This window comes from Myotis brandtii, unplaced genomic scaffold, assembly GCF_000412655.1.
Source record: "Myotis brandtii unplaced genomic scaffold, ASM41265v1 scaffold751, whole genome shotgun sequence".
Lineage (NCBI taxonomy): Eukaryota > Metazoa > Chordata > Mammalia > Chiroptera > Vespertilionidae > Myotis > Myotis brandtii.
In genome coordinates, this window is record NW_005370994.1 from 415836 (window position 1) to 428688 (window position 12853).

The window sequence follows — 12853 nt, forward strand, 5'->3', positions numbered from 1 at the left end:
GCCCCTCGGCTCCGGCCCCGGCACTCGAGCCAGCAGCCCGCACTCCACCTCATCCTGCTCTGGCAGGCCGGGCGGCAGGAGGAGTGCCCAGGGGGCGGTAACTTCCGGTCCCGCGCCCTGACGGATTTTGTTTGGCTCCCTGGCCGGAAGTGCCCCTGCGTCGGCCGCCATTTTTGTTACGGGCAGAAGGCAAGGTTTGTTGTGGGTAGAGCATGCTCTCAGAGGAATGATTGGTCGTTGACCCTCCCTCCCCTCTCCCCCCACTCCAGCCTCCTCCCGATTCTCCCTTTCGGGTTGGCACACCTCTGCCCAGCCTCGTCTGAGCCGACTGCCAGGGCTAGCTGAGTGCGGGAGAGCGGAGGGGAGGCCGGGGGAGGTGGGGCTGGAGCAGCCAGAGCCGCAGGATCCCCGCTTGCTGACATAAAGGAAAGCCCCTTGGCCGCTCTCTGCCTGAACTGGGTTTCTGGGCGTGGAGCAAAGTTGTGAGTGTATGTGTGTTGAATTACTTTAGAGGTGAGACGTAGAAAATTGATGCATCCTTGTCTCTTGCTTCTCAGACTTTGTAGTTAACTGCAGATTCTGAGTCGTTGGGTTAACATCCAGGGGAGCGGCTGCTGCTGGTCTGTATGGGGCTCAACACAATTCCTGAGGGTGTCTTTATTTAGAGCTGGCAAGTGAGATGCAGTTTTTTTAATTCTTTATGGTTGAAAGTATTACATATGTCTCTCCCCCCCCCATTCACCTCTCCCAGCCCACGCCTTCACCCCCTTATTGTCTGTGCCCATTGGTTTTGCTGATATGCATGTTTTGAAGTGAAGCCGCGTCATCTTCCTGAGCCTGAGGTTCTTCATCTATAAAATTGGAGTACGAATAACACCTACCCTGTTTGTTGTGAAAATGGGTCAAAATCATGTAAAGTGCTTAGTACAGTGTTGGGCGCATAGTAAGAGCTGGATAAATACATATTTGTCTTATGGACAAAAAAAAGGGGGGGTTCTGTGGAAAGTCACATCACAGGGTAATCTGATCATAAAGTCATGGTGGGTAGTCATGCCCCAGACCTATACTTCCTTAGTGGAAGGTTTTAAACCAGCCCTGCCCCTTTTTTGTGCATCTCGGTTAACACACTTGGCCCCCCTGTGCATTCTTCATCCCTTCATTTTAAATGTAAGGAATTAAATAATTCAATTCTTTGTAAATCAGATTTAAAAATTAGGAATAGTGTTCATCTGTTGAAAAAGAAACGCCTATATATACTATGCCTGCCAACAATTCAGCAACCACCTAATAACCTGCTACAGGCCCAGTGAAACTGAGGAACTATTATTATGTGATGACATACATTCAAAGAAACCTAAGCAAGGTGATTTAAAATAGTAAAACTGGCAAGTTTACAATAGGGAGAGTCTTTTGAGTAGTGCACAATCACCTTGAAATTTTGGAGGACAAGGGAAATGCTTTGGGATTTCAAAAGTAGTCACTCATTGCAAGGTGGAGATAAAAACAGCAAGAAAAAAATGACCCATCACTACTGATCACTGCCAAGAATTCTATTGTAGTACTAATAAAAAACATTCATACTTGAATTGTGGTTCAAGTCACCGAGTACAGTGGAAATGCCTGTCTTTGAGAGGAAAAAACCCAAAAGAAGTTAGAAAATTTTTTTAGGTATGATTTTCCAAAGAAGTCCTTTAAGTAAAAATATAGACGAGCTACATCAGCAATTTATAGTCAGTCACAGACTTATTTGAAAGCTGAATCAAAGCCAAAAGTTTTTATTGGGACAAGCAGTCAGTGGGATGTCACTTCAAGCTGCAGATTCATCAAAAATACAAAATGTTTGTATGTTTTTAAAACTTGGATTTAATGTTTAGTTTCATTACAGTCTTTTTAAATTTGATTACTAATACCTGATCAAAGCAAAGCAATAAATTACAGAATTTTACAAAACCAATAAGGCATTACTTATTTAAGGTTTGTTTCCTGAAAATCAAATTCCTGGAGTTTGATATATACCAAACAAGTGTAAAAACAGAATTACTAAGAAGGCATCTGAATGGCTAGGTTAAATAGCCATGAAAAATACCCCAAGGACAAAGTTTGGATTTTTATGTAACATAGTGTAATGGAAACATTAGAACAGAAGCCAAATAACTTGGATTCCCTCCTGTCTGCTCTAATGGTTTTGTGTCCTTGACCCAACAATAACTTACGTTTCTATTTATACAAGAAACTTAGAAAATCAGAGGGTTTAGATGAGATGGTTTCTAATTTAAACTATTATAATTTTAAGTCTTCTAAGAAACATTTGTATGCGACAGCTCTACCTGGAAAGTTATAATCAGATGGGATGGCAGTTTGTAAGAAGACAGATATACATACATGACAAAACAGTAGAGAAACAAATGGTTGGTTCTAAAAGTACTTTTTGCTGCCAACTTTTTCAAAATAAATTCCCATTGTTTTTGAAGTGGAAAAATCATAGGTCATAAATTGGTTTCTTCAACTTTATCAATACTCTTGAACAATATTGTTAGCTGCAGTTTTTATTAAATTTGAAGCCAGTGATATGCAAAATTTTACCTTCTTGATACTATTTAAGAAGCTGCTTTTGAATTGTGGTGGTTGTGTCTCCCTACTTCCTCAGAATTCATATGTAGAAGTCCTAGGCCCCAGTACCTCAAAAATTTGGCCTTATTTGGGGATATTGGTCTTACCATATCCAACATGACTGATGTCTTTGTAAAAAGGGGACATTTGGAGACTGACCTGCATATAGGGAGAACACCATGTGAACATGAGAATGTCCATCTACAAACCAAGGAGAGGGGCTCAAAACAGATCCTTCCCTCACAGCTCTCAGAAGGAACAAACTATGCCAACATTTTCAAATTCTAGGCTCTAAAACTGAGACAATACATTACTGTTGTTTAAGCCACACAGTTTGTGATAATTTGTTATGGCAGCCACAGGAAACTAATATAGAGCTAAGATTATTTTACCTTTATCAAAAGTAATTTGTACGTTATCATGCCAGCAACCCTTTATTGCCTAGATCTTCCTAATTCTGTGTTAATACTTCAGTGGAATTTCTCAGTCAATAAATAATTGGAAATCAAAAATTTGGACATGACTTTGCAGTTGTATAACTGAAAATGAAATGTGAACAGGTTAAGCATTCTGAAATGTTACTTTTTCATTGTCTCATCCCTTACCAGTTCCTCCCCACCCCCCCACCTTAAATTCTTGACCATATATACACTATTTAATATATATATAAGGACTAAAAAAAAGTGAGAATTAAAAAAGACTGCCAAGAACACTGGCCTTCTAGTGTTATTAAAAGAATCATTCAGATGGAGAGCCCTGGGAATTACTGATGGGGAATGCAAAAGGAGGGTCTGGGTTCTTATTGATGGGAGTACCATTAGACTTAATTGTATATTATGTTACATTTTAGTTTTGGTACTGCAGTACTTTAATGTCTTCATAAATGAAAAACTAAGCTTGTCTTGAGTTTAAAAAGTTAACAGCACCAATGGTTATGGAAGGAAAACAAGTCTAGTATTTTTAGTTCATCTGGTTCTTACCCATTCATGATATCAGAGCACATGCACAGGATAATAGACCCAAAGAGTGGTTAAAACTATGAGTTACCATGCACTGAAAATATCGTATTTTGGAATACATTCATATACTGAAAAATGTAGCCATGCCAAAAGAATTAGACAATTAAAAATCTTGCTTGTTAATGGCAGTTCTCATAAATTGTTTAAAATCATCCTTTTTAACATCTCCAAAAATGCTGTATTTATTATTTTACATTAACACTATGGAAGTTAGAATAATCAAGTTGTCTCATGGACTGGAATATGACTTAATAATTCCCTTTCATTTCCAAACCTCATCAAGCAGTCACTACATTTATGAGGTAAGTCAGCCGAATGCTTGAAGTCTAGGTGAATTTTAAGATCTTCAATTTGTCCTGTTGAATATTCACAGTATTGACATAAATAAATCCCTTCAGATAAATGTGAATTTAAATGTTTGCAATATTCTAGCATACTTGAAAAGCCTTTGCCACAGTCATCACAAACATGAGGAAAAATTTTAGTATGTTCAATAGCAACATGCCTGTTAACATTTGTATGAAGTCTACTCCGAAAACCACATACTTGACATACAAAGAAGTTTTTACATCTGTCAAAGGTAATTTTGCTCAGGAGGCTGTACTGTCCATGCTCTCCATTGTTATATTTTTCACTTAACTCTATTAATTTACATGCATGTTCATTTACCACATGGCTATGCAAGTCTTCTGGATCATTTGTTTCATGTTCACAGAACTGACACAAGTACTGTTCATCACAGCTGTGCTCCTGGAAATGCAGGTAGAGCTCACTGCTTGAGGAGAACTGTACGTCGCACTGCTCACACCAATAAAGGTGATCACTAAAATGGGTGTCGGCAATGTGCTGGCTGAGGTTCTCAAAAATTACTGTCTTATAATCACAGTATTTACAAATGTAGGGATCCTCTTCATGCAGTTTGGCATGTTCTATCAGAAGCATGTTGGTAGAGAAACTTTCCTTGCACACTCGACACACATTTGAATCAGTACGCTTATGCTTCAGGATCATATGCTGCTTTAAATCAGAAAAATATTTGCTGTTGAACTCACAAAGTTCACATTTATAGAGGCCACTGCTATTAGCTCTCAGCAAAGGCCATTTCTGCTGGGCAGTCACATTCAGAGCTTGGCTCTTGTCAAGAATTTTGCAAAGTTTAGCCGGTGGCTCTTCATCAGTTTGGTCTTGGAGACTCTCAGAGGAATTGTTTTCTGCCTCTAAGTCGTAATCTTCAGAAATTGCATGCACTTCTGCAGCGATTGGAACATCTTCAGCCGTGTGAACTTCTATAGGACTCTCCTCTTGAGTTTGTTGGTTGAGTGATTCAGGTGAGTCACACTCCTCATCACAAATTTCAACGTCGGCAGATTTTTCTGAAAAATAAAGCAAGCCTATTATTACTATTACTAAATAAAACCTACTAAATAAATAACTGGCAAAAATTTATTTTATGCATTATCCTTTCATTGAGCTATAAAAATATGCAAATGCTATTACTTAGTTTCCCTAACCTGTAGAAAAGGCAGTGTGGTCTAGAATTCTAAGTACGGGACTGGGAACCAGATAGTTCTGATTTCTGTTTCTGGCCTTGACTCCGTCTGTAAATTTTGGCAAATCATTTGATGTCTCTGTATCAGAATCATCATCTGTAAAGAGAAGTTTGGAAAAACTTATTGTTTGTATCAAAGTATTAAACGTTAAATATTATAACACAAAGCACCAAATATTTTAAATATAATTTTGAATTCCAACAGGAATAAGGACTTTGAAGACGTTACGTATATCACAGACACATAGAAAATCTGACCAAAAAAGCAAATGTTTTTGCTCCCATGCCCCATTTGGACTAGAACACATTTTTTAATGTTACTGAATTTGAATAAGCCTTTATCCCCTCAGCCCAGCCCCAATGTTTTAAAGTTAGCATGGATAAACTGAAATACAGGTCAGTAGAGAACACTAGGCTTCAACCTAATGTCATTGTTGTTATTTTTTAATGTCATTTTTTAGAGAGAGAGGAAGGGAGAGGGAGAATGAGACAGAAACATCAATGAGAGAGAAACTTCTGATCAGATGCCTCCTGCATACCCCATACTGGTGATCAAGCCTGCAACCCGGGCATGTGCCCTGATTAGGAACAGAACAGATAACCTTTTGGTTCATGGGTCAACGCTCAACTACTGAGCCACACAGGCAGGGCTGTTGTTTTTAATATACTTTATTTTTTAGATGTTTAAGATTTACTGAAAAACTTTGAGTAGTACAGAGAATTCCCATATATCCTGCAGTTTCTCCACTATTAACATCTTATAATGTACATTTGTTACAATTCACGACCAATGCCGGTAAATCCATACTTCCTCCAGGTTTCCTTAGTTTTTAGCTAATGGCCTTCTTCTGTTCCAGGATCCCATATGACCTTTAGCTGTCAAGTCTCTCTAGGCTACTGTTAGCTGTGGCAGATTCTCAGACTTCCCTTGGTTTTGATGACCATGACAATACTGAGAACAGATCGGGTATTTTGTAGGATGCCCACTATTAAAATGTGTCTGTTGTGTTTGAATGATTCAACTGGGATTATGGGTTATTGAGAGCAGACCACAGAGGCAAACTGCCATTTTATCACAACTTATCAAAGGTACATTTGATCAACATGATTTATTACTGCTGATGTTGACTTTGATCACCTGGTTGAGGTAGTATTTATCAGATTTTTCCTCTGTAAAGTCATTCTTTTACTTTCATTTACTCTGTGCTTTGGAAGGGGGACACTACGTAGAGTCCACATTTCAGAAACCAGGATTTACATTCCACCTCCTTGAGGGAGGAGTATCTACATAAATAATTTGGAATTCTTCTGTACAAGAAATTTGTTTCTTCCCAAGTCTTGTCTGGGAGAGGTCAGTAAGCAGTAGGCATTTCTCCAAGAAGCCCCAGTTCCTTTCATTGGAGAATGATACTAGACACCAAGATCTCAACACTAGATGTGCTCACTGCTACTGGGTGTCATTTCTTTTATGCCCTCTCAGACAATGAAACAAAAAAATATATGTTTGTGTATACCACCACATTTGTATAAACATACCTATAAATATTTCTGTATGTTACATCTGTGTCTATATCAAGCCAAACATGAGTTCATACTGATGTCTCTGACTCCATATTATTTTTAATAATTTATGTTTCTGTGTCTGTAACAGGAGCTCAAGAAAACTGAGAATTTTGATGGTTACAGAGGAGAGAGAAAACAAACCCAAATTGTTATCATTCGTTCAATGCTCTAGAAAAGAGAAGCCAACAGAAGATGAAAGATTGAAAAAGACCAAATTCTTTATTCTCTGTTCTTTCCTTCCATTAGCCCTCCAGACTGAAAGGTATAGTTGAGTGAAAGAACCATGTATAACACCATTCTTAACTTTTAACCATAATACTCTCAACTCTGCATCACTCCAGCTTTGCCACCAATTCCTAGCCAACTAAAATAGATTTAGGAAAATGTACTTTTTATTATATATCTGAAATAATGTTAAAAATTAAAATTCACTTACTTTATTACAAAAAAATAGTTTTCTTACATTTAAACAAATTTAAACACTTGCCCATTTTGAAATCATAATTCACCCACATTTTCAAATAAGTAAGAAATGATTATGAAAGTAATTTAAAGAAAAAATATTTTGGAAAATATTAGATATACCTTTGTTGTCAAAATATTTTAAGTCTGGTTGTCTCATAGAACAGACACTGTAACAATGATCAGAAAAAATGCCACTGAATCCATCTGCAATTCTGCTTATTCCAGAGGAATCTGAATATAAAACAAAATTTTAAAAATTTCAAGCACAGTAAACACATATACATTGATGACAGCCACCCCTTTACCCAACAGATGTAAATTTTTATAGTATCTGTAATAAAGTAACAGTTCCCTCAGTTCTGATAGCTTTTATATTTCAGACCTGATATTAACATTGAGTTTTGAAAGAACCACAAATTATACAATATAAAAATATAATACTCTGAAGCATATAAAGATACCTTACTGTCTAAATCCCACAAAATAAAAATATGCAATTAATGTGTTAATTGCAAAAAAAAAAAAACAACAACAAAAAAAACCAACCCCAAAACCTAAATTAACTCCAAGAAGACATTTTATGAAGTGCAAAGAAAGCACTAATGCATAGGAAAAATGGTGGGAGGACCAGTTAGGGCTTCTGAATAGAGTCATTTCAAGTCTTGTCGGGGAGGAGTCAGTAAGCAATAAACCAGATTTAATTTCCTTAGGTGTGAAGAATGTGTAGATTGGGTGGGCTAACAGGTATGCCTGAGATTGTTCCAAGTACTGTTCATGGGAGGTATATTACAGATGACCACAAAGATCTCTTTTCCTTTTTTTAAAAAAAAAAATATTTTTATTGATTTCAGAGAGGAAGGGAAAGGGAGAGAGATAGAAACATCAATAATGAGAGAGAAACATTGATCGACTGCCTTCTGCATGCCCTACACTGGGGATCGAGCCCACTATCCAGGCATGTGCCTTGATGGGGAATCGAACCGTGACCTCCTGGTTCATAGGTCGATGCTCAACCACTGAGCCATGCCAGCTGGGCAAGACCTCTTTTAAATACTGCCAAGATAGCTGAGTAAACCTCAACCAAAGGCTCTAACATTACAAAATCAAAATGAAAGTTCACATTTCTGAAAGTAATATATAGAATAAAATTTTTTTTCGCAATGTGCAAAATATCTTCTAACAAGGTTATTGTTGTGCTTAAGCACAAGGTTGGGAAGCACACAGACAAATTTCAATTATGCTGTATAAGTACCCAACCGTTGATATTTAATTTTAAATATCTATAAACCTTTAAGTTGTGAGGATTAAATGTCTATAAGTTCTGATGTGTACCTAGCATGTAGTAGACAAAGAAGAATTTACACTCAGAACTTATTTAAAATTTTCTCTTATTTAAAAATTGATTCAGATATATAACTTTTATCCGATCATTTATGAGAGAATAGATTGGAATACAATTGCATGGAAATTAATCCATGGCTCAACTTTAAAATAATTCACTAACCTGAATAACGAGAAGGGTGTAAAGTCTTCCTTTTTCTTTTTTTAGGGTATTCATTCATATCTTTTCAATCTAAAAATGAAAAAAATTTTTAACAAATATGTCACAAATAATCATTGTTAATCCTATATAATAAAAGGGTAATATGCAAATTGACCAAATGGTGGAACGACCAGTTGCTATGATGTGCACTGACCACCAGGGGGCAGATGCTCAACACACGAGCTGCCCCCTGGTGGTCAGTGCACTCCCAAAGGGGGAGTGCGGCTCAGCCAGAAGCTGGGCTGACAGCTGGCAAGCAGGAGCCTCCCCTGCTTCCGCGGCAGTGCCAAGGATGTCCAACTGCCAGCTTAGGCCCGCTCCCCCGAGGAGTGGACCTAAGCCATCAGTCAGACATCCCCTGAGGGCTCCCAAACTACAAAACAGCATAGGCTGGGCTGAGGGACACCCCCGCCCCAGGGGACTGCGCCTGCCACCCTGGTGGGGCTGAGGGTACTGGTCGCCGCCATCTTGTGGCTGTGGGCACTGCCATCTTTGAGGGTGTGATAGTCAATTAGCATATTCCTTCCTTATTGTCTGTGGATGCCGCCATCTTTGAGGGCGGGCAGTCAATTAGGATATTCCCTCCTTATTGGCTGTGGGCGCTGCCATCTTTGTGACAGCGTGAGGGTCAATTACCATGTTCCCTCTTTATTAGATAGGATAAACTGTGCCTATGATAACATATTAAGAATGAAATAGGTGTATTTTTTAAAACAGAAAATTTTGATCGAAATTTCAAGCAAAAGGTGAATATGATCCCTTAAAAATGTATATTTTCACAAATCTGTATTGATTCCCTGGCTTCCAGGAAAAATATCCATCACACTGAAGCTCAAAATATAATTTTCAACAAAAAAAACCCTTTTCTTACTTATAAGGCACCTTCAACAATCTACTGAGAACAAAACATGTATGGCAATAACCAATGTATAATTAAATTCTCATGGACTGTTATAAAATTGACTCATTCGTTTTACCACATTCCACTTACTGGTATAATTCTTAATATGGACGTGAGGAAAATTGAATTACAGTGAAGTTTTCACAGATGGTAAAAAGTACCTGTAGGAAAAATATGATATAAGTCACAATGTAGTTCATTTCTGAGACTCAAGAATACAATAGTACCAAGATCTTTAATCAATTGGAAAGTTATACAGAATTAATTGAAGTATAATATTCTTTTGAATATGCTGTATTAAGTACTCAAAACTGTATATATTGCTAAATATGTAAGTATATGTAAATGTGTCATATTTCTTTGAATTTACCTTCTAAAGCTATATCTTAACACCAAAATAGGGATGCAATTCTGCATAAATTTATTCAGCCGTAATAAAAGCAAATACCAAATCACAGACATTTACTATTTAAGTCCTTATAGATTACTTACTAATAGAAGAATAATGATCACTTATTGAGCACCTATTATGTACCAGGCTATGCCTTCTCTCATTTAATTCTGTGATATGCAAATCCACTACATTCTCTCAAAATCATTAGTGGTAAGAAACTGAGGCACACATTATTTTTGCTGCTTCACAAAGTCCTGGGTATATTAGCACCACAGGGGATGTCATCATATGGTAATAAGTAGTGCTTTTTAGTTTATTGAGCATTTTCCTAACTCTTATTTTATTTATTTAATCTTCACAACAATCCTGTGAGGTACATAGAGGAGCCACTACTAAACCCACTCAATATTACTGATGATGAAACAGACTCAGTAAAAGTCAACTAAGTGGCAGAACCAGAGATAAAAAAAAAAACCCATGGGTTTTGAACAGCTAACTGTGTGAGTAAATCTTCACTGTCAATCTCTGCTACCAGCAAGTTACATCTTGCTTCCAGTTCTTACTCAGCTACCAATTCAGAGAAGGGGGAAGGGAATCACCCAAAGAAACTGACAATCATGAGATATATAGAAATGATATCAACATATATAATGCCTCACCTAACAAAACAAATAGCATTTCTTGAGCCCATCCCAATCAAGTGCATTCAAAAATAAAAGAAAAACTGTTTTCATTTTTATGTAATAAACCAAAATTTCAAGACTTATTCTTAATACGTCTTTTTTACACTTTCAAAATTTAACCAGCCAAAAGCTTTTTACTTCACTAGGCCTGGCTGGTGATCAGGGCCGATTGGGGCCTTCCTTCCTCAGCTACTGGCTGTCAGCTGCAGACCGGGGTCTGCCTTCATTCTGCACTGCCTCCTGGTGGTCAGTGCACGTCATAGCGAGCGATCAAACTCCCAATCTCCTGGTTGAACTCCCGAGGGGACACTTCGCATATTAGCCTTTTATATATATGGATGTTCTAAATGCTCTACAGGTAGCAGGGAAAACACTGAAAACTGGCAGCCAAACATGTTCAAGTAGCCTCTTTTTACTTCACAATACACTTCAAATTCTTTCGAACATGAAGAATAAAAAAGAAAAGGAAACCGAGGATGGCATTAAAATTAACGTTGCAAGCTGGTCTGGATTCAGACTATTAGGTGAAATAGGATCACCTTGATCAGAAAAAGATTTGACTCCTACTTAGTGTTGAACAGTATCTAAACACTTATCAGACCTCCTTTCAGAGAGATGGTAAAATGCCCACTCAAGACCAAAAATTTTTAACCATCCTTTATTTCAGCAAATGTTTTCATGTGCTTTTTGTATGCACAAATGCCCAGATGAAGAAGTTTAGCTTTTACTTAGGGACGACATATAAACATTTGCTCACTAGTCCTTATCTCATGGGGAAGATTCTGAATCAAACTACTGATATATGTCACTGCAGGAAAATTAAAAAAACATTTAAAAAATATTTTATTGATTTTTTACAGAGAGGAAGGGAGAGAGATATAGAGTTAGAAACATCGATGAGAGAGAAACATCGATCAGCTGCCTCCTGCACACCCCCCACTGGGGAGGTGCCCGCAACCGAGGTACATGCCCTTGACTGGAATCGAACTTGGGACTCTTCAGTCCACAGGCCGACGCTCTATCCAGAGCCAAACTGGTCAGGGCTAGAAAAACATTTTTAAATTAATCAAGTCACCTAGCATCTATACACCCAGAAAAAATACTATTAACATTTTGGTGTATAGACTTCTAGACATTTTTCTATTCTAAGGTATACATTAATTTGCATGTACAAAAATGAGATCATGCCCCAAGAAACTATTTTAAAAAGCAACTTACAAAATACATGTCAGGCCCTGGCGGGCTTTGCTCAGTGTTTAGACTCTCAGCTAGCAGAGGAAGGGTCTTGGTTCAATTCCCAGTCAAGGTCATGTACCTAGGTTGCAGGTTCGATTACTGGCTCCGGGTCAGGTGCCTGCGGGAGGCAACCAATCAATGCCTCTCGCTCTCTCTCCTTCCCTCCACACTCTCTCTTTTTCAACAATAAGAATATCTATGCACAAAACAGACTACACATAATAGGCACCACCTTTTCTAAAGGCCTTTCAGGCAAAGTAAATATTCTGTTACTAATTAGTATAAAAATAAAACAAGCATGTACAATAAAAAGCTACAATCTAATACTAAAGCTTTAAAAACCACGTTCTTTTCCGCCATCATTTAAAAATAATTATATGGCCCAGCCAGTATGGCTCAGTGGTTGAGCGTCGACCTAACAACCAGGCGGTCACTAGTGGATTCTCGGTCTGGGCACGTGCCCGGATTTCGGGTTTGATACCCAGTAGGAGGCGTGCAGGAGGCAGCTGCTTGGTGATGTTTCTCTCCTCAATGTTTCTCTCTAGATCCCTCTCCCTCTCATTCTCATTCTTTCTAAATAATCAATGAAAACATACTTCAAAAATAAGTAGATGTTTTCCAGGTTTCAAATGAATTTAAACACAAAAATGTTGCAGGAGAGCTTGAATTAGAACCCACTGATATGTCCAACTTGTGTCCGTCTTTGCCTCTGCAAAGAGAGAAACTGCTTCAAATTACTCGTGTCCCTCAGTTGCACTGAAACACACACACACACACACACCCCAAAATCAAAAGGGGTGTATGAGCACCCTAAAGAGGCTTATACCACTGGCTGCAGCTGCAGAGCCCGGACCCACGCCTGCTCGCTGCGGCCGCGCTGCAGGCGCGAG

The 12853-nt window shown here is 38.2% G+C and overlaps 1 protein-coding gene across 3 annotated transcripts; it reads right to left on the reverse strand.

The window, feature by feature from the left end:
- Window positions 1-1755: 1755 nt before the first annotated feature.
- Window positions 1756-12853, reverse strand: ZNF639 (zinc finger protein 639). 3 transcript variants are annotated; one of them, XM_014530633.1, is made up of 6 exons: window positions 12790-12853; window positions 9741-9811; window positions 8711-8779; window positions 7327-7437; window positions 5141-5275; window positions 1756-5002 (listed from the first exon to the last, which is right to left on the reverse strand). In XM_014530633.1, exons 3-6 carry the CDS (start codon window positions 8766-8768, stop codon window positions 3849-3851), a joined length of 1458 nt encoding a protein of 485 aa, XP_014386119.1. In that variant the 5' UTR covers window positions 8769-8779; window positions 9741-9811; window positions 12790-12853; the 3' UTR covers window positions 1756-3848. The 3 variants fall into 3 exon arrangements, with proteins under 3 accessions (XP_014386119.1, XP_005883073.1, XP_014386120.1); XM_005883011.2 differs by lacking the exon at window positions 12790-12853 and adding an exon at window positions 12560-12738; XM_014530634.1 differs by lacking the exon at window positions 12790-12853 and adding an exon at window positions 11485-11556.